General features: G+C 40.6%; 1 protein-coding gene across 1 annotated transcript in view; it reads left to right on the top strand.

Annotated features, from left to right (window-relative positions):
* The first annotated feature begins 13261 nt into the window (after nt 1-13261).
* The window catches only part of LOC124595284, a 72599-nt gene continuing 62205 nt past the window's right edge, over nt 13262-23655 (top strand). Inside the window, exon 1 of the mRNA XM_047133968.1 lies at nt 13262-13486. Within this exon, the coding sequence (XP_046989924.1) occupies nt 13286-13486 (201 nt within the window). The 5' untranslated portion in view covers nt 13262-13285. The remainder of the gene's footprint in view (nt 13487-23655) is intronic.

Below are 23655 nucleotides of genomic sequence, written 5' to 3' on the forward strand. Positions count from 1 at the left end.
TTATTTATATTGTCCCCTTGGGTGAATTGTCCGAAGAATTGTCAAATTCCGGGCAATGAGCCCAACCACATTACACACTGGTAGTTCTTTTACTCCTTTACACACGTACTTGAATAGCACTGTCCGTGTCTATTAAGGGATTTCTCATCACCATTTTGCTTGTATAGTTCTGGTGCCAGCCCTGGCCCTCAACAATGAAAACAAAATATATACATTAGGGTACACCAAATATACATTAACTTACATACTACACACAAAAATTCCTGCGTCGTCCTTCACATCAAATACATAAATATTACATTACGTTTTATACAAGTCCATAGTTCAGTTCTTTACGATTGGTTTGTAGCGTCATAGTTCCTTCATACAAATAACATTTTCAATAGCATGTTGACAATAAAATAAAACTTCACATTCTTTTCTATGATTCTAAAATTATATTTTTGCTGAAAATAAGAAAGTTTGACAAGAAAGCCATATATTTTGGTGTGTCGATCCAGGCGTAGGGTTAGCAAGGGTATCTGGAGTGGCAAGTGTGATAAATTATTCCTTATAGTTGCTAATGTTCCCCACTGCCTCTTTTATACCAGGATCTATTTGATAACGTCCCAGTATGTCTCCTTTCCTGTTTTTACAGTTGTCTCATCATGGGCAAGATAAACATGTAACAAATAAAATTCACAGGGATTAGTACTTAGTCTAACTTGACACTAACGTGTACATAAACATAGGTGCTGTTCTGCCTTAAGTTCAATGAACATGGGTGTCGTTTTTATTTCGTAACGTGGGACGTAGATCATGAGCTGTAGTGGTAAGATCTTATTTAGTGGGTCAGGAAATCGTGTCTCTACATCCCTTTGCACTATGGTGAGCGTCCATTTGAAGGCAGATTTTGCTTCCCATTCAAATTGTCCTGCTGCTGCACGCCGTCAGTCAATAATGCGTCAGTCACAAGTAACCACACATCCAACAATTAGTCTGACAGCACGCTACGCACCGTTTGGAGTCCAGTAGCCTTGCACCCACCGCCGGGTAGCAATGCATCACGTGACGGTCAATGCACCTGTACGAAAAGTTTTGTGCAGTGTTCGAGCATTTACGAAACGACTGCACCTGCTTCAACTCATCGTACACCTCGACCATAGGGCACCTCCTACGTTCACTGCACGAAGGTAAGTACTGCATTTTATTATTTTGCTTGCCAACGGGGCACTGTCCTATAATTTGCATAAACACCCGTACCGTAGCAGGCTTCCTCGATTAACCAAGTCTCCTTTATTTCGAAGTAGAAGGCTTGTGGTATAAAACTTTTTCTCACTTGTCTCTATGCGTGTAACTCACATGTCACTGAATAAATCACTGTCACTGGATAGCTCACAGTCATTGCGTAACTATACACTCGCCCATTCATTTTTACCGTTAAAAAAAAAAAAAAAAAAAAAAAAAAAAAAAAAAAAAAAAAAAACCTATCATTCGTGAGACTACTGTTTGATTTTTAGTAGTTTATGCCCACGATCGTTATTTGCTCCTGTATTCTCTCTCAAAACTTTATTGGTGTACATATTGCTCACAATATTTCATTACACATGTTGGTAGTGCGGCGGGACGGGTTATAAATGTTTGCTCGTTCGTCGTACTGATCACTGCCGAAGTTCCACCTACCTCAGTGCGGCGGCAGATCACCAGCCCGTTTCTATGCATACACACGTACTGCGCTGACGACGTAAAAGCAGCATTGAAGCAAACGCCGTCAATACTTATCTTGCAAAGTAAACTCTGGTAGCAAGCTATCATGTAAATTCTTATCATACTTTTCGGGCGGAAAGTGATTGCTTCATTCTCTCAGTAATATGTCAAAATTCTGGAATGAGCCTTTATTCCATTTCAGTTCAAAAAGAAAAAAAAAATGCCTGCCATCAGCCCACATGTAATTAGCGAACAACATCACTGTCATGAGTTCAAAGTTCATGCAACCCAGTACACATGCAAGGCAGCCAGAAATGTAATTAAGTCCAACCCGAAGAATTACACGATTTCACAGTCCATACTCCGCTATTATATCTGTGTTTCACATTCAGTCCTTTTCAGTGGATTTCTATTAAAGAAAATTTCTCGCCAAATATTCCATATACGGATACGAAACATGCCACGCGGAATTTTACAACGGCCGAAAGTTCACAGGCGTTCATCTTTCTAACAAAAAAATTCTAGAACTTCCAAACTTCATAAAACTGTCCCTAAATGCAACTGCTTCTACGGCAACACAATCTGGACGCGAAATTCCAATAACTTCTTCATTTTACACATTATGCAAACGGACACGTTCAACATGACCTACGCGTTCAATAGCTACCCAGCGATTCCTTACTAGACTTGGCCACTGTTTCTATGTTTCGATACAGTGTATCGATACGTGGAACTGTTTCAGTGTTTCGGAACGGCTGTGGTTCACTGTTTCGAAACAGTGGTGTTTCATTCCGCCCCTGTCTCGGATAACCGGACCAGATTCGATCTCGAGCCAGACACAGAAACTGAATCGTTGTTTCAAAATAAGGTTGTTTCAGTCCACCTGTGCTTAGAACGGACTAATTGTATCGAAACAGCGATGTTTCATTCCGCTGTGTCGGACGAGATTCGGGCTCGGCACAGGTACTGAAACACAACATACCACTTCATGAAACACTTTAAAGAGTGTCGAAATCTTTTTGACAAGCAATAGCATGAAGCTTAAGATATCCGAAAATAAAGCTCCGTTTCTAGCTGACTGTCCTATTCCGAAATGGCGTAACATCTGCTTTATAAACACTAACCAAACAATAAAACAACGCATAAATCAAAATAATAAATATGTAAAAATCATTCAGTTAAATTACACTTTTTTTATAACGTACGCTTCTCTGTTCATGTACAGTAATCATATTAAGAATCGCAAGTAAGCCTACAACATTTTGAATAAAAAAAGGCGTAGAGTGACAGTTATTAGACATACACATATATTTTATGTAAGTATAATTGCAAGAAATCTGTTTGACATATCACTGATAGTGGTAATTGTATAATTGCAAGAAATCTGTTTGACATATCACTGATAGTGTAATGGTGAACGGGAAGTGCTGGGAAGCATGGTGAATTTATAGTAACGGTTCGAAACACCTTGCAAGACAAAATTTTTTTCTGTTATTTTTTGTTATTTATTCGAATTATTTGGCGTTATTTGTGAGTCTATAGTCACTGTGCCTATTATCCAAAATGATTCCCTTTCTGTGGATGGAAATTAGCAGGATGGGTATATTACCCATACTAACCTAATGTGGGAATCCCAGTAGCATATCCGTTGTTTCTGCAGTTTGCTTCCATCTCCAGTTCCGTTTGTGGTGGTTCTTCTGTCTTCAGCTATGGCTGTCCTCAGCCAATTGAAAAGTATGAAAGTCACACGACACGAAAGCAGCGCATTTGCTGCACGAAATACGAAACTCCCAAGACGCCTAAAAGGTAGTATCATACTTTCTGCGATATGATTAGCGCTCTCACACCTCATTTGTGTTTATATGGACATACTTATACAGTAGACATTCAAGATGATAAAATGTGTAGGTTTATTAGATTACAAAACACAAACTGTTTCACTGTTTCGAAACAGCGTATCGGAACATTACATTGTACTGTTTCATTTGTTTCGAAACAGTTAGGACGTGTTTCAGTTTGCACATCTCTACTCCTTACTGGTCCTTCCACAGCCTGTAACTACCTGGTAGTGCGCGGGAACTGCTAAACTCTGGTTGATCAAAATGACCAGCCAATCAGAACAATCGTTTGAGATCATTCTCTCGCCAAAACTGTCCTACGCCAATCACTATTCCCAGTTGCACTGACGACATTTCTAAATGCAAATATTAATATAATATTTAACAAAACCAAACGAAAAGAAAACTAATCTGGGAATTTATTTAGAACACTATTACTCTGCAAACGGCTATTTGGCTGCCTTCTTACAAAAACAAGTACTCTTAGACACACGTCATCAGCAATGAGGGAAAAAACAACTTTGCCACTACACAGTTACGTAATGTGGTACAATATACAATACAGAATTTCTACATATGTCCCACTTACACACTCTCACTCATTCACATACATTCCACAACAACAAAACAAATAGATATTAATTAAATAATAATCTTTTCTGGATTTTATATTACGAAAATGAAAAGTAGTTAACTTTTTTAATATGAAAATCCAAATAAATTGACGTGTCATTTGGTGAACTCCAGTAATGATTTCAAATGATACTAAGAGATAAACTATTAATATTCCTAACCGAGTTTTTTAGTCTAAGTGTCGGTTTTGGGTGTTTTAGATAATTTCCTCTGACTCTGAAACTATGACAGATAGAAGGCCGAAATGTTTATACCATATTCTCTTGAATAACAAAAGGCAGTGTATCGACTTTAAACAATGTTAAATAATATGTAATATAGTTTATGTAGATTCTGAAGGGTTTGAATATTCAGTCACTCGAAGTGACGCAGATACCGCTTCCCACAGTTAGCATAGCGACAGGTGCAAATGAGTCATTGCTAAGACGCAACAGGCTGTCTCTTTCGCAGCCAACGGCTCCCAATGCTACGGACTGTTCTGCCAAGTAGCTTACTACAACAAAGTTACCGCGTATTGACTCGCGACGTCACAGTAGGTGAATGCTTTCACAGAAAATACTTGCCTTTAGTACTACAGTTCGTGATCGCGATACTATCTTGCATCTCACAGGGTATAAGAGAACACGTTTTCGAGAACCACAGCACTTCCCTAACTCAAGATTGTGCTACAAACGCAATTAAACGTGGAAAGGATGGTACCTAAAATTAATGCACCAAAAATGCTTATAGAAATTGTCTCCAAATGAGGCAAAATCTGCTCATTAACTAAAAATATACCTGCAAGTTACTGTGGGGGGGGGATTTTATCTTTACGTCACCCAACACTGTAACAACGCACGGTACACACAACAAAAACAAGTAGAATGAAATAAAAACCCATAAATAAATCACTATACCTAAATTCAGACATACAAATAGAAAATTAAAATGCTAGATAGTACAAACAACAGACGTAATGAAGCTTGGCAGCTGCACGCTATACTGCTTCCTAAATCTGTGTCTGTGTTTGTCCATGTTTTCATGTTTGTGTGTTCATCATTGTATCACTGGTGACCTTAGTCACTCCTTACTTTACTTCTTTCACAAAATATCTTCAACTCAAACATAAGAGAAAATCATGGTATATATTCCTCTAAAGTCAATGTAGATTCTTAGTACGTTCATGTTGAAGAAAAGACAAATTATCAAAAACCTCTGGTGTTAATGAGCGTCAAACTTCTCAGTGTCCTTGGTAATATTTTATAACGTAGATCGTAAGTCGTAGTGACATTAGCGTAACTTAGTTGCTTCTCATCGCAGGTTGAAGTCTCGTAGCATCTCGAAGAACGCCACCTGTAAGGAATTACATATTCTTTTTTTTTTATTGTAAGAGACGGTGTTAAGTTTGCCTCATATAACTTTTACAAATCGTACCTCAACAGCGTATTTGCACTGTAACGTGTGTATAAAGATGAAAAATTATTTGTATTTCAGTAAGATCACACAGTAACAGGAGAAGATAACTCGGATTCTGGAAAACGTTGGAGAATATAACAATATCGAAGATCAGTGGGAAGCGATTAAAAAAAAAAACTGTGGAGACATCGGCAAGAGAGATATTTGGAATTGCGACAAGACAAGTGAGATTATCATGGTTTGATACTGAATGCGAAATAGTAACTGAAGAAAGAACAAAGCGTATAGAAAGACACGGCGATCACACTGTACGAGGAATATAGTAGAAGAATACAAAGAAAAACGGAGGATTGAAAAGAGGACTCACCAAAGAAAAAAGAGAGAATGGATGAAAGCAAGTGTCAAAGATATGGAGCTCATGATAAGCAAAAATGAAATAAGAAAATTCTATTGAGGGGTGAATGCGCACGGAAGCCTTTTGGTAGTAAAACAAGCTTAATAAAAGATGAGACAGGGAATATAATAAGTGAAGAGAAGGGAATATGCGAAAATGGGGCAAGTATTTTGATAGCCTCCTCAACCCTACAATAACTATACCAGGGAATCCAACAGAAACGAATGGGGAAGAGGGCCCAGACAACAACACTACCCCACCAAATATAGACTAAGTGAACACTGCCATGAAGAAACTGAAAAACAACAAGGCGGCAGGGACAGATGGTATTCCAGCAGAACTGTTTAAGCAAGGAGGAAGAGAGCTGGAACGAAGCCTTCTGAAAATGGTCACCAGAATATGGAAAGAGGAGAAAATGCTCCAACAATGGAAAGAGGGTATCATATGTCCCATATATAAGAAAGGAGATAAGATGGAGTGTGGCAATTACAGAGGGATCACACTACTTAATTTGGTATATAAAATATTCTCTAATATACTATTCAACAGTATACTCCCAATCATACAGAGAGAGACGGGGCTGTACCAATGCGGATTTCTTCCCAGGAAGTCAACTATAGATCAAATATTCACCTTAAGACAAATCCTGGAAAAAACAAACGAATACGGGGTTGGCACGCATCACCTCTTTATAGATTTCAAAGCAGCTTATGATAGCATAAATAGAAAGCAGTATTTCAAGCTTACCTTACGTTTTTCTTTTGCCGATCAGTTTTCTTGATAGTAGGTTTAACGTTTAACATTCCAAAAGTTCCTTCTTTCCTAAATTATTTTATAGGATAAATATTTGTGAATTTTATGGACTGATTTCGGTAATAATTTTCTTATCTGGTACGCAGTTGGCTTAACATGTAACAGGAACAAATGGTTATAGTCGCAATAATGGATGGAAAAAATTACTTAAATATATCAACTTAAAATTTGTACTATTTTTTTCTGAAACAAAGGTCATGGCACTCGGTCGCCATTGTAACCTCCCTGTTAAAATTGTTAGAAGCTTAGTCAGCCGGTGTCGTAATTTTGAAATGAGAGAGCGTATGAATGTTGCCTAATAAATATTTCGCGTGAAGCGCCGTTGCGCACAGGCAAAGGTCAATTGTGGAAACTAAGCTACTGAATATTAAAAGTAATGATATTAAGGAATGACTACACAAAACAAGAGGGCACGTACATTCGCGAGTGAGTGGTTCAAAATAAGAATTAATACTGTAAGGGAAATGGGTCATAAGTATAATTACGTCGGTACACACTCAGTTGTATGCGAAAGTATGATCGAGATAGAGGCATGTACGTTGTAAGTACTATCATTCCCCGTGGCCTAGGTAAAAAGTATTGTGATTAAAATGCATTTATTCATCTAAGAAAGAAAATTATCGGACTTCCTAATTAAATGAAAAGAAAGACTGCAGGTTCTGAATGTCGCGGACAATAGGCCTATGACCTACATATTGAAAGTGACGGTTGCGAAGGGAAAGAGATGAACACATTCACGAACCTCTATTGTTGAGCAGCGCCGACGTGAAGATCGTCGTCTCCATCTAAATTCTCCATATAAAATTAAAATAATACTAATCTTCCAGAGTTACAGGGCCTGGGATCCATGGTATCGTAAGTGAGAAAGTCGTTCTGTTTCGAAATTGCTTTCATTGTCTAACACAATTTCACTTTAAAATTACACAGCACGTCTTATCATCAGGACATGAGAAGATCGAAAGGTAACTAATACTAAAACTAATAAACGAAGAGCGTAAAGCTTCTTTTGTCAGTCAGTGATAAATACTTTTCAAGTGGATCTTTAGTGTGAGAGTCGAATAATTTATCTATACATTTAACAATAAGAAAAAAATTATTAAGTTCCTTTACAATATGTCCATGATTCGGGTATGAACCGTACTGATCAAGCAATGACGCGAGATATTTCATTCCACCATTTTTTCTCTTCACAACTTTGGACATTCCCCTCCGTACGATAATCAGTCTCTAGATAGCAGTAACGATATCATTTCTCCATCTCTCAATTCTGAAACCGGTCCTTGCGCTGAGTATGAGAAGTTTTCCACGTACTTTGATGCATGAGTTCAAAACGCTGATGATGACTTCACACACTTCTGGGGCAAACAAAGATGTGATTTGCTTAGAAATCTTGAAAGTATACATGAGACTTGTAAAGGAATCGCCACTGGTAAGGTATATAAAGGGTAGTTGCAAACCTCACAATTGGCGAAATCGAAATTCTAAAATTTCTACCAGTCGTAGAAGATGTTCAAAGTCATTGGCTGTCATAACAACCTTAAAAAATTGACAAACCCATTGCCATCTTCCAGTTTTAATACTTCGATCATGGAATGGTCCGTTGGTAACACTGAATTGCTTCCGTATCCACCACTTTTTCCGTTTTGTTTATTTCGATTTTTAGTCAGATCTAAAAGCGAAACAGAGGCCAGCGTAGGCTAGTTCCCGAAACATTTAGAGCAGAATTGCCCCTTGTAGTGTGGATAATAGTGATGGGGAGCTCGTGAATGAAGCGTTCAAATGAACGCTTCACTGCATTGAAGTGTGAACTAACCACTCAATTACAATGAACTGGTACTTCAAACTCTTCACAGATAGCACATTCCACACTTTTTTTGTAGTTCACTCACCTTCCCCTCTCCCTCTCCAACTACATCGACGCTCGTCACTCATCCTCCCTTCCCTTTAGTCCTCCCACTACTGCCTGTCGGCGAATCGCGCGGTGTTTGTGGGGAATGACAGGTTTAGGAAGGGTTGGGGAGCTGCTTCCTGCAATGCTGACATCATTACCCGTGACTATTTGTGCAGTTCAGTTATTCTTCGCGTCTACGGGTAGCCTACCGTTGGCAGCGCTTGCAGACAAATCAATATTAAAGATACAAACGAAGAGGCTGCCTGTGTGAGCACGCACAGCCAACATGAAAATAAAAGGTTTGTTAATAACACTGAAAGAGGGATTTTACCTGAAATCGTACCAATGACTACAGGTGACAGTTTACGTTTTGAATCTGGAAGGTTATTATTCTCAACAAAAATAAAATCTACAGGAAAACTCAATAATTACTTAACTAGGTATATAGAGTTTGTGACAGTGGTAAACATACTCATTCCATTTTGAATTAAATTTTTAAAGGAGCATAAAATTGAACTGCATTTCGTTGGTAGCCCTAGTTTTCAGTCCACGAATACAACAAATAATGTTTCATTTGGGCGCTTCGTGAGAAAATGTCGAGCAAGATTAAATGTAATACCTTCTTTATATGTGACAGGCTTCTCTGTTTATCTTTCCTTTGTCCCCTTCGACCATGCTCTATTTAACTCAGATGCTGTAAGGGCGTAAAACGTTGCGTGCGCGTTACTGCATAGTTCGGCCATCTGTTGGTAAAATTATGAAGTATTACGAAGCTTTATTGTACGAGCGAGGCGAAGCGAGCGTAGCCGCAGCTGAGCGGCGAACTTCGCCAGGCTTCCGTACTTCATGAACGAACTAATTCATTTGAACGCGTCACGGCAAAGAGTGAAATGAATGAAGTAGTTCACGGGAATGAACGAGTTCGACCCATCTCTAGTGGATAAGACTCTTTGTTGCGGGGCTATCCTGAACAGATGCGAGGGCAGCCCCGCAAAATATACCCGCAACATTGTTCCAGAACGGACTGTGCCTTACAGCTACTCTGCTGCCAACACAGTACAGTCTCTCCTCGTTTTATACTAGCTGATCCCCATTACACGGGAGTGTCCGCATGCTTTTCATCAAGTAGTGTGTAAGCAAACAAATTTGTTAGGCAAATATAGACTGCCCAAGGAATTTAACGACCAAATAAAATTTACTGATATTTAACGATCTACATTAAAATGAAAGTCTCAAACTATCTTACTGTCTAACAGCGAGTCCAGATTGTGGTATCTTTTCGCAATTTAGGGGAAAAATATTTTTTTGAAAAACTTTTGGGAAAATGGGAAACTTCCGGAAATTTTTGGGTAAGAAAATTTCGGTATTGGGGAACTGATGGAGGATTTTATCTGCCTAGCCTTACTACTAATGCCATCTCTGACATTTCAGTTCAAAGAACAGATACCGTACTTAATTTTCTAGATATTCACAAGATGACTTCAAATTAATTGACACCCTTTCTCTTTGTGGGAGACGTTAGGCTCACTGAAGCCATACATGTCCGTGACATCATTATGATGTATACAAATCAAGTTTCGACCGTTTGGGATGTTTATCGGTCTTCGTGGTCGTGTCGAATTCTGAGGAGACGCCATATTAGATTGCGTCGTTTTGCTTGAAGCTTTTATTGTAGAAGGCTTTAGTATTATAACGTATGTAGATGAATATATACTGTTTCAAATGCTGAGCAGCTCTCGAAAACGCTTTGACATTTATTATAATTGAATGTAAGGTAGTGACAGATCTCCGGTTAAGAACCTTAAGGAGATATAAGTAAAAATCATTGGCAGAGATTTTGTGTGTTGCACTAGCGTAGTGGATTGAACTGTCGAGTTACGAAGTGAGATCTAGGTGGTGCGCTAATGGGTAAATCGATAGAGCAATGAAAAACGCACGGAAAAAGCAAATGTGGCGCCCCTAGAGCAGGTTTTTTTAATTATTTTGTCACGCTGTGTGTCTTTATTTACAAATTAAAAATTTTAGTTTACGTACTACAAATTTTTGGAATGTACGATACTTCTACGGCTCTGAACACAGAAATCCATCTCTTCAAGCTGCCAACACTGATAACAAGTAATCGTTGAAAGGAATAGGTAGGCTTAAGATATTTGGAAAAAAGTTACTGAAATGGTATGATGTAGGAGAAATTTTTTGTCTGTTATGGGGGAATTTGGAAAACTCAAACAGGAAATGGTGCTGTCGGATTAATTTGTGTTTACAGTTTATACCAATAAAGCTACTGACTTAGTTTGTACCAGCAGTCCATTGAAAAATTTGGCCGAATAAGCCACTTAAATAAAAAAGACCTTGCCTTTTACGACTGTAAGAGGGTCGATACCACAGTATTAAAACAATTTTTTTTTATTTTAAATTTTCGTGGTTTGAGCCTGTGGCTGCAACGCTGATAGCTTGCCCATAAATGTGACCCTGTGTTTCACGACGACTATCGTAGAGAATAAATGCTACGTTCGTTCCAACTTGACTATATTCGTCGTTCACGATTCCATTATCTGTTGTATCAGTTATTCATCAAGTTTCGAAGTTGTGCTTCAATACTTCGGAACGAGTGGTCTGTGCATTAATTACCTTCAGTAACACAAATATACATCTCCATACATACTCTGCAATCCACCATACGGTGCATGGCGGAGGGTACCTCGTACCACAATTAGCATCTTCTCTCCCTCTTCCACTCCCAAACAGAACGCCGGCCGCGGTGGTCGTGCGGTTCTAGGCGCTCCAGTCCGGAGCCGCGCTGCTGCTACGGTCGCAGGTTCGAATCCTGCCTCGGGCATGGATGTGTGTGATGTCCTTAGGTTAGTTAGGTTTAATTAGTTCTAAGTTCTAGGGGACTGATGACCACAGCAGTTGAGTCCCATAGTACTCAGAGCCATTTTTTGAACCCAAACAGAACGAGGGAAGAATTACTGCCTTCACGCCTCTGCACGAGCCCTAATCTCTCTTACCTTATCTTTGTGGTCTTTCCGCGAAATATAAATTGGCGGCAGTAAATTGTACTGCAGTCAGCCTCAAATGCTGGTTCTCTAAATTTCCTCAGTAGCGATTCACGAAAAGAACGCCTCCTTTCCTCTAGAGACTCCTACCCGAGTTCCTGAAGCATTTCCGTAACACTCGCGTGATGGTCAAACCTACCAGTAACTTATCTAGCTTCTATGTCCTCCCTCAATCCGACCTGATAGGGATCCCAAACGCTCGAGCAGTACTCAAGAACAGGTCGTATTAGTGTTTTATAAGCGGTCTCCTTTACAGATGAACCACATCTTCCCAAAATTCTACCAATGAACCGAAGACGACTATCCGCCTTCCCCACAACTGCCATTACATACTTGTCCCACTTCATATCGCTCTGCAATGTTACGCCCAAATATTTAATCGACGTGACTGTGTCAAGCGCAACACTAATAATGGAGTATTCAAACATTACGGGATTCTTTTTCCTATTCATCTGCATTAATTTAAAAATATGGTTCAAATGGCTCTGAGCACTATGGGACTTAACATCTGAGGTCACCAGTCCCCTAGAACTTAGAACTACTTAAACCTAACTAGCCTAAGGACATCACAGACATCCGTGCCCGAGTCAGGATTCGAACCTGCGACCGTAGCGGTCGCGCGGTTCAAGACTGCTGTGCCTAGAACCGCTCGACCACCACGGCCGGCATGCATTAATTTACATTTGTCTATATTTAGCTATACTTGCTGTTATATTCATTACGGTACTTCATAAAGAACCAGAGTTATTGGAATACCTGATAGTGTATTTCTCGTAATAAAACTGAAGGTGTCACCATTTTCTGTACACGTAAGCGGAGAGCATTAGGTTATGCATTCCATTTACATTAATGATACTGCGTTGGTTTAACGCTTTCAACAAAATTCAACCATGGAAAAATTTTCATCATGTTACAAATCATCGATGTTGTTAGTTAATGCACAAGGAACACTGTTCGCTCGGCTTTACGAACTTGTCGCATCAAAGAAATATACCTCAGATTGAAACATAACACAACTGTTTCCAAACTCACTGGTTCCATTACCAGATTTGTGCTCTGCATAGTGCTTATTCGAGCGAATTGACTGAAATGTTTGAGGAAGAGCGTGTTCCCCTCGGGACATGGCAACTATAACTTGCTCCTTCGCGAACTCCTGCCGAAGAATCAATCATACGTGTGCCTTTGACAGCATGTTAGACATCTACCAGTTATTAAAATATAGGCTACTTATCTGTTTAGCCGGCGAAGCAAAATACTTGATTGTCAAGCATCACATGTGACGTGGCCAGCCTGCATTTTAAGGAGCTTCGTTTGGCAAATTAAGTTATTTGCAGTTGTCTGTATTTGTGGCTGCTAGTATACTTTCTAGGCATCCAGCACCTACCTGCGTGTACAAAAATTATGTACATTCTCTATGGACACAAACACAGGTGCGTGCACAAATGTGGCTTAATTACGCCTGCGTGGTAGACAGAAGCAAGTAAATGCGTAACATCCTTTTTCGCGGGTCTGCAAATACGTATTGTGTGTCGGCCTACATAAAGGCTGGAGGTCGAGGAAGCTGGTGCAAGACTCCAACATGACGAGCGTGACATTGGTTGTCCTCGCCGCGGCAGTGGCCAGCTCTGCCGCATTCGACATTTTGCCGAAGGAGCTGGGCAGTTTCCACTTGGGACACGCCGCGTTCCTAGAGGTCTTCGCCACTGAGCAGTCTACGGAGAATGTCGCAGACCAGTACACGCTCTATATCTCCATCTTCAACCCTGTTACGCTGCTGCAGGCAAGATTTATGACGTAACTCTTGATATATAAGTTCTATCTTACACTACAGGGTGATCCATTGATCGTGACCGGGCCAAATATCTCACGAAATAAGCGTCAAACGACAAAACTACAAAGAACGAAACTTGTCTAGCTTGAAGGCGCTGCCATAGGTCAAACGGATATCAACTGCGTTTGGCGCTGTAATAGTCACAAACATATGGTTCACAATTTTAGACGAACAGTTGGTAACAGGTAGATTTTTTTAAATTAAAATACAGAACGTAGGTACGTTTGAACATTTTATTTCGGTTGTTCCAATGTGATACATGTACCTTTGTGAACTTATCATTTCTGAGAACGCATGCTGTTACAGCGTTATTACCTGGAAATACCACGTTAATGCAATAAATGCTCAAAATGATGTCCGTCAACCTCAATGCATGTGGCAATACGTGTAACGACATTCCTCTCAACAGCGAGTAGTTCGCCTTCCGTAATGTTCGCACATGCATTGACGCATGTTGTCAGGCGTTGTCGGTGGATCACAATAGCAAATACCCTTCAACTTTTCCCACAGAAAGAAATCCGGGGACGTCAGATCCGGTGAACGTGCCGGCTATGGTATGGTGATTCGACGACCAATTCACATGTCATGAAATATTCTATTCAATAACACTTCAACCGCACGCGAGCTATGTGCCGTACATCCATCATGTTGGAAGTACATCGTCATTCTGTCACGCAGTGAAACATCTTGTAGTAACATCGGTGGAACATTACGTAGGAAATCAGCATACATTGCACCATTTAGATTGCCATCGATAAAATGGGGACCAATTATCCTTTCTCCCATAATGCCGCACTATACATTAATCCGCCAAGGTCGCTGATGTTCCACTAGTCGCAGCCAAGGTGTATTTTCCGTTGCCCAATAGTGCATATTATGCCGGTTTACGTTACCGCTGTTGGTGAATGACGCTTCGTCGCTAAATAGAACGCGTGCAAAAAATCTGTCATCGTCCCGTAATTTCTCTTGTGCCCAGTGGCAGAACTGTACACGACGTTCAAAGTCGTCGCCATGCAATTCCTGGTGTATGGAAATATGGTACAGGTGCAATCGATGTTGATGTAGCATTCTCAACACCGACGTTTTTGAGATTCCCGATTCTCGCGCAATTTGTCTGCTACTGATGTGCGGATTAGCCGCGACAGCAACTGAAACACCTACTTGGACATCATCATTTGTTGCAGGTCGTGGTTGACGTTTCACATGTGGCTGAACACTTCCTGTTTCCTTAAATAACGTAACTATACGGCGAATGGTCCGGACACTTGGATGATGTCGTCCACGATACCGACCAGCAAACATAGCACACGCACGTTGGGCATTTTGATCACAATAGCGATACATCAACACGATATCGACCTTTTCCGCAATTGGTGAACGGTCCATGTTAACACGGGTAATGTATCAAGAAGCAAATACCGTCCGCACTGGCGGAATGTTATGTGATACCACGTACTTACACGTTTGTGATTATTACAGCGCCATCTATCACAAAGCCAAAAAAGTGGACCAACTAAAACATTCATATTCATTTACGTACTACGCGAATATGTATTAAAAACTGGGGGGGGGGGGGTTCCTATTTAAAAAAAACGCAGTTGATATCCGTTTGACCTATGGCAGCGCCATCTAGCGGGCCAACCATGGCGCTATCTGGTTTCCCCCTTCACGCTAGGCGAGTTTCGTTCTTTGTAGTTTTTTCGTTTGATGCCTGCTTCTTGAGATATTTTGCCCGGTCACTATCAATGGACCACCCTGTATACACATTAAATAGATACTAATGACCCATTTTACTAAAGATAAACGGTTGTGACTGTCACTTCTGCACTGGGATTCTCCAGCATACTACAAGGAGCGTCTGGAAAGATCGGCGAATAATAAAGGAAACAAGAGCTAGAAACAAAATATCTTTACTGCTCTTCCGAGTAATCACCGTTAACCAGAAAACACTTCTGATATCGGTAGTAACGCTGTTGGAAACTGTCAGCAAACGCTGCTAGTGGAATTTCTCGAAGCACCATGGTCATGCGTTATTGGATATCCGTATGATTAAAGGAGATGAAACCTGGTGTTACCAGTACGATCCGGAGACCAAGCGACAGTCAGTGGCTTGATGTTCATCATCTTCCCCGCCTGTCAAAAAAAAAAAAAAAAAAAAAAAAAAATCCAAGATTCAGGCGAGGTTGATCGTCTTTTGGACAGTGAGGGCTTGACCCATCACGAATTTCTGCCCGAGGGAGACGGGGGAAAAAAATTAACACCATGCCATTGACGGTCGCTTGGTCTCCAGATCGTATTGGTAGCATCAGCCCTCATCTCCTGTAATGATGCACCTATCCAACAACGCGTGAGCACAGTACTTCGTGCGACTCCACGGAAAGCGTTTGCTGACAGACGGAGCTCCACCAACAGCAGCAGACAGCATTTAGCTAGTATTCCTTCCGGTTCTAGGCGCTACAGTCTGGAACTGCGCGACCGCTACGGTCGCAGGTTCGAATCCTGCCTCGGGCATGGATGTGTGTGATGTCCTTAGGTTAGTTAGGTTTAAGTAGTTCTAAGTTCTAGGGGACTGATGACCTCAGAAGTTGAGTCCCATAATGCTCAGAGCCATTTGAACCAAGTATTCCTTCTCTAGCATAAGCGCAGGAAAAATCCCTTTCTACACAATGACAGGGAAAGACTCTGGGAAGAAATGAAGAAAATCGATGTAGAAGACGCATACATTAATGTAATAAAGACAATGTACAAAGGACACAATTGTAGAATTAGAATATCATTGGGGAACTCTGAATACTTCGAAATTAGACAAGGACTTAAACAAGGAAGTTTTCTATCTCCTGTGCATTTTAATGTTGTGACGGAGGGAATGAATAGGGCAGTTACAGATATAGTAAAAGAAAAAGACAAAAAGATGATTTTTGCAGATGACATTGTAATATGGGGCGATAAAGAGGTAGATGTACAGCTACAACTTGATGCGTGGAAGAAAGTAATGAAAAGGTATGGATTAAAAATAAATAAAGATAAGAGTGAAGTAATGGTATTTGTAAGAAACAAAGGGATCAACGGAAATATTACTTGAATGGAGAACCCCTCAAAGTGGTAGACAGTTTCACTTATTTAGGGAGTGAAATATCTAGTGATGAAAGAATAACCAACGAAATTAATAGGAGGTTACAGAAGGGAGGCAATTTCTACCAAACAATAAAGCACCTGATTTGGAATAAGGAAGTTTCAGAAAAAGCAAAACTCCTTATGTATAAGAGTTATTACTGCCCGATTATCACCTATAGAGGCAAAGCATGGACAATGACAAAAATGGACTGGGGCAGACTGCAAGTAGGGGAAATGAAATTTCTCAGAGCAGTTAAGGGAAAAACAAGAACGGGCGGAGTAAGGAACATAGATATCAGAAAGGACTTTAAACAAGAAAGTATGAGAGAAGAAATTGAAAAAAAAAGAGATTAAGATGGTCTGGGCATGTTAAGAGGTGTGTGGGCAGAGACTCCCCAAAATTATGGAAGAACTGAAGATGGATGGAAAAAGACCTAGAGGGCGCCCAAGAACACGATAGAAAACAGGAGTGAGAATATCTGTGGAAAGAAGAGGTGTGACCTGGCAGCAAGTGGAGGAAGAAGAGTGGTGGGAGGACCGAACCAACTGGAGAGGACTCGTCAGCACCCAGACCCGGTACCAGCTGGTGCAGGATACGGATATAGATAGATAGATAGATAGACACAGTGACAAGAATTGTAGCCAATAACCCCTCTTCTTCTGCATCAATGCGGGAAACTTCACTAATTATCGAACGAAGACTGCCCACCAATGGAGCCTCGGGAATTTTACCCTAAAATCCATCGTCTACAGCACAAGAGCAGGAAAACTCTCTCCTTTATAAGAGAACACGACACTGATGATTTATGGGACTCATAATTAGTTATACAAGGTGTGTATGAGAAAAATAATGAGACTGATTTTTTTATCTACCAAATGTTTTATTTTTTTCAAACAATTTCATTTTTTTCATTTATTTATTCATCCAGAAATTTTGTGTTGTTACACATAGATGTAGGATAAGTTACATTTAACATGCTTTGATAAATAAATATACTTATTTTGTAGGTATCAAGTTACATGCATAAGTATAGACATTCTTAAGATATACATTTATATAAATTATATGCTGTAAATAGCGAATCATAACTTTTTTGGTATGTTACATATAGTGATCAGATAATGATTACAGAGTAACGCTATTTACATTATGTTATCATAAGTGCAGATGAGCCATAATAAGGAACTGTTATATCTGTGAATAGAGTCAAATAACTCAGTTGAAAGTAATATTTTAACACATGCAGTAAAATACATTACAAAAATTGTTTTAGATTACTATTCATAAATTCTTCCACTGAATAGAAGCAGTGCTTCTGTAGGATTGACTTTATTTTGGATCTGAATCCCTTCTGGCAAGACCTGACATTTTCAGGTAGCTTCTTGTACAGAAGTACTCCCCTGTGTCTTACACTACTGTGCCCTTTATGTCGCCGTTGATCAGCTATAAATATGTCATTGGAATGACGAGTATTATGATAGTGAACATCTCTATTTTTTGTAAATATATGGAGATTTTCATGAATAAAAACACTGTTTCATGAATATAGATACAAGGCACTGGCAAAATACTGAGCTCCTTAAAGAGATGTTTAGTGGTGGAAGACAGGGGTACTTGTTTCATTGTCTTAATTATTCGCTTCTGCATAATAAATACATTCTTATGGGAGAAGCCCCAAAAAGAAATGCAATATGTAATTATTGAGTGTACAAATGCAAAGTAGGCACATTTGAGTGGCTCTTTCTTGCTGTATGGGCACATTCTCAATCCTGATACCATCTATCGCAGACGATACCATTTGTATCGAGTGGAAATTTATATACACTATTTTATCTTCATTTAGGAGAAGTTTGTTTTTGTTCAACCAGTTTACCAGACTACAATTTGTATCAGCAATTGTGGAGTTGAGTTGATGAGGACAGTGATTTGAAAACAGTATATTGGTGTCGTCAGCAAACATTACTGGTAGACCTCCCTGAATGCTTTGGGGCAGATCATTGATGAATATTGGAAATAAAAGGGGACCAAGTGTAGAGCCTTGGGGAATACCTTGTCTTACAACTTGCTCCTCTGATTGGGCATTTTCACCAATTTTTGATGTAATCACTACTTTCTGTACTCTGTCTGAGGATATGACCTAAACAAGTCATTGCAATTTCCCCTTATCCCATAACGTAGTAGTTTCTCCAAAAGTAATTCATGGTTGACAAGATCAAAAGCTTACAATATTTTGCCCTTCAAAGTTGTTCACTACAGTAGCTATACACTGGTGGTGTAGTTGTTCCCAGTCTTGGTAGCATCGCTGAAAGGCTTCAAATGTTAGGGCCTTTAACATGTCTGTCACATTCTCCTGAATGTTCTCCAAGTCCCGAAATGACTTTGTTTTAAGATATTTTTCAATTTCAGAGAAGGAAAAAACGTCACAAGTACTCAGATCAGGTGAATTGGGAGGGGGCGGGGTTAGAACAACAGGAATGCCTTTTGAGGTCAAAAATTCTGTGTGGAAGTGGCCGCGTGAAATGGGGCCTTGTCATGATGCAGCATCCACTCTGACATAAACCTTTCTCACGGTGAAAGTGTTTAATGGGTCACACGCCATCCTAATTGTTATTAAACGTTGGTCTGATCTCACAAGAGTACGCACACGTAGAACGTTTACGTCGGTTTTTGAAGTGAATCCGTCACCGAGGTTCATCTTCAACGTGTCATCGGCCTTCCAAAAATAATTTGTGCCACCAGAAAACCTGTACTCTTGATCAGGAACGTTCCCCGTGGGCCAGTTTCAACAATTCAAAGGTCACACTCGCGGACTGCCCAAGTTTAACACATATTTTGATTGCATGACGCTGCCCTAAAACTGCATAACTACACTGATGGCGCTCCCAAGAATCACATCATGGCCGTACGGAACTGAAACTCGGACTCAGCATCTGGAAGGGATTAATACATCAGTCTGCTCAAGTCGAACAACACAGCGGTACCAAATCGCTCGTAGTGTCGTCAGTCTCATTACTTTTCTCACACACCTCGTATGTACTCATATTTTAATGTTTTATTTTAAATCTGTGTAAGAAGTGAACGTAATGTCTAAAAATACAATATGTGTCTGAAAAGTTCGCTGAAATGGTCTCAGAAAGTAATAGAAGCCATTACTGGCCTTCAAAGTAGCCACCTCTAGCTACAGCACCCTTCTGACATCGGTTGTCAGACTGTCTGCAACTGACAGCAAGCACTTCTTGTGGAATCGATCGACGTACAATGGTCACACAAAAATGGTTCAAATGGCCTTGAGCACTATGGGACTTAACTTCTGAGGTCATCAGTCCCCTAGAACTTAGAACTGTTTGAACCTGACTAACCTAAGGACATCACACACATCCATGCCCCAGGCAGGATTCAAACCTGTGACCGTAGCGGTCGTACGGTTCCAGACTGTAGCGCCTAGAACCGCTCGGCCACACGGCCGGCAATGGTCACACATTAATGGATATGCGCATAATTACAGGAGGTGAGATCTGGTGTTACCAATATAATTCAGAGACCAAGCGATAGTCAATGGCACATTGTTCATACAACGTATCATACATTTCCACCCGAGGGAGACGGGGAAAACGATGAACACCATGCTACTGAATGTTATTGACTGTCAGTTGATCTGTGGATCGTATTGGTAGCACCAGGTCTCATCTATAATGGTGTGAGGTCTCATCTGTTATGAAGCGGATATCAAACAATGCGCGAGCATGGTGCTTCGAGCGATTTCAGAAGAAATGCTTCTTGACAGATTCCAACAACTTCACAGCCAATGCCAGAAATGTGTTGTAGTTAATGGTGATTAGCTGATTTCTTCGAAGTTCCTTACAGGAATTCTGTTTGTAATTCTTTTTTCTCCTATCTTCTGAGATCATTCACCAAACTTTCCAGACCTTCTTTGTATTTTATCACACTAATTTAAACACCTTGAACTTCATTATTTCACCATTATTTGGCGAACATAATAGACAGTAGCCAAGACAGTAAACCTACCAGTCACTACTTTCATTTCTTCAGTTCATATAGCAAGGAAAAAGCCCTGTTTGATGAGTAAATAGTTAAATGCCAGCCCATGTTAAGGCCCTTTTCCAATAACATTGTTGCTAACACGTTGAGATGCCTATGCAGTAACGTGTCAAGGACGTCGTATTGTGGACGTGAGTGCTGCCTCGATTGGACCCAGTGTCATTCTGGGTTGGTTCTATGATCAGCCTCAATGTGGTTTTCAAGCAGTTTCCCTTTTCTTTTTTGGGTACTGGTGTGACTTGAGCAACTTTCCAGTCTTGATGGGATCTCCAACGTTAGGCGCGTTGTGGGGCCCCTTAGGGACTTGGCTGACAACAAGGGAAGAAAACCAATGTGCACTCCGTTTGCATACCGGGTGGAATCATTCCAGATGTGGAAAGGCTCCTCCCGGATGCCATGAAGAGCACAGGGTGCAGCCAACTGCAGGTGGTTGCTCACGTTGGCACCAATGATGTGTGTCACTTTGGATCAGAAGAGATTCTCTCTGGTTTCGAGCGGCTAAAAGAAGTGGTAAAGGCTGCCAGTCTTGTTTGCAAGATGAAAGAAGAGCTGACCATTTGCAGCATAGTCGACAGGACCGATTGCAGACCTCTGGTACAGAGCCGAGTGGAGGGTCTGAATCAGAGGCTCAGACGGTTCTGCGACCGTGTAGGGTGCAGATTACTCGACCTGCGCCAAAGGGTGGTTGGGTTTCGGGTTCCGCTGAATAGGTCAGGTGTCCACGATTCGCAGGAGGCGGCTACACGGGTAGCAGGGGCTGTCCGGCGTGGACTGGGCGGTGTTTTAGGTTAGAGGGTCTTGGGAAAACACAAGAAGGGCTTCAGTCACAAAGGGTGCAGACTGAACACAGGAAGAACGTAGATACAGGAACAGAGGTCCAAGTGCTAATTGAAAACACTGATGCTCAAATCGTTATAAGCACTGAAAGCTGGCTAAAAGCCGGATATAAGCTCAGCCGAAATTTTTGCGAAGAACCTAACGGTGTTACGAAAGGATAGGCTTAACCCGGTTGGTGGTGGCGTGTTTGTTGCTGTCAGAAGTAGTTTATCTTGTCGCGAAATTGAAGTAGATACTTCCTGTGAGTTGGTGTGGGCAGAGGTCATTGTTGGCAACCAGAATAAAATAATAATTGGATCCTTTTACCGACCTTCCAATTCAGATGATATTGTTGCTGAAAGGTTCAAAGAAAACTTGAATATGATTTCAAACACGTACCCGACTCATACGATAATAGTTGGTGGTGAATTTAATTTCGTAAAACCGTGTTTAGTTACTCTGCTGTAGTGGCACTGTCATCAGTAACATCGCCATTGTTATCTCGCAGTGAAGGTATTGACTGCGTCTTGCTGCTGGTGAACTTCACATACTACCAGAATCTCTTCAGGTTCTTTGCCAGATTTAGAGACGGAGTTTCGTTGTGGAAAGGAATTTTGTAAAACCGTGTTTAGTTACTCTGCTGTAGTGGCACTGTCATCAGTAACATCGCCATTGTTATCTCGCAGTGAAGGTATTGACTGCGTCTTGCTGCTGGTGAACTTCACATACTACCAGAATCTCTTCAGGTTCTTTGCCAGATTTAGAGACGGGAGTTTCGTTGTGGAAAGAAATTTCGTAAAACCGTGTTTAGTTACTCTGCTGTAGTGGCACTGTCATCAGTAACATCGCAATTGTTATCTCGCAGTGAAGGTATTGACTGCGTCTTGATGCTGGTGAACTTCACACACTACCAGAATCTCTTCAGGTTCTTTGCCAGATTTAGAGACGGAGTTTCGTTGTGGAAAGGAATTTCGTAAAATCGTGTTTAGTTACTCTGCTGTAGTGGCACTGTCATCAGTAACATCGCCATTGTTATCCCACAGTGGTTGGATTTAAAGACAGAATAATATATATGAAGTCCTAAAATAGTCAAAAGTTCATCCAAATCCAGGTTCTGAAGTTCAGCTTTGCTTTTGTCACAGTACTTCTGCCTGATGCAATCTATTTTAGCATTTTTCCATAGTAAGATGTGATCGAGAACTTCATCAAAATAGAGATGCCATAATGAAAATGGTTCTTTTGGATCTCCTGTAGTCAACGTAGTGGATGGAAATTTCATGATGATGTTATGGCAGGAGTTCTAACAGCTCGGATCGGAGGTGCTTTGGCCCATTTGTACTGATTCTTGCCATAGAAGCAATTGTTTCTCCCTTGCTCATCACATGGATCACTACTTTCACTACAGTAATTTTCTGTTGCACTTTGTTCTGACAAGGTGACATGCTTACTCACAATGGGAACAGTTTCTTCGGGGTTATCGCCCCAGTCACTATCGTCTGATTCCTCCAACCATCTGCTCACAGTTTCCTCAAAGTTTCGGTCTGAAGTGTTCACACAGTGTCTGCTACTTACATCAGATCCTTTACCTATAGAATTACTAGGTTTCGCCATATTTCAAAAGCTGTGAAATGTTAAATATCGAGAATATATAAGGAAAGTACTTGTAGAAAAAATTACACAAACATCGTAGGGCGGTGAAAATGACCGCGACGATTTTCAAAAGGACTTCACTCACATTACAGAAGCTCTGGAATAACACATGGTTGTTGCCGATCCACTCGCAACTAAACTCGAAGCTAAGGAGCCGATGGCCGCAATAATGGGTCGGGAACTGGCTACATCGCAATTGACGAAAGCGCGCGGTCAAATAGACCGCACCATGCTAGTTGCAGGTTAAGCAGAGACACAGGAAAAGTACAGTTATTAGACTTATTTGTAGTGAATGAAGAATGTGAACTGGCGCTGATTATAAAGTATTCATTAAGAGTATTGCATCTGTTGGGTTTGAGGTTTGTCCTTTGCCTATACTGAGCTCACTTTTTGTCAAGTTCCAAGCTGCTTGACAACTGCTTTTTGTGCCTGTGATAACAGCCATCATCGATTTTGCATTTAACTGGCTTTATTTCAT

Source organism: Schistocerca americana, chromosome 2 (assembly GCF_021461395.2).
Source record: "Schistocerca americana isolate TAMUIC-IGC-003095 chromosome 2, iqSchAmer2.1, whole genome shotgun sequence".
Taxonomy (NCBI): Eukaryota; Metazoa; Arthropoda; class Insecta; order Orthoptera; family Acrididae; genus Schistocerca; species Schistocerca americana.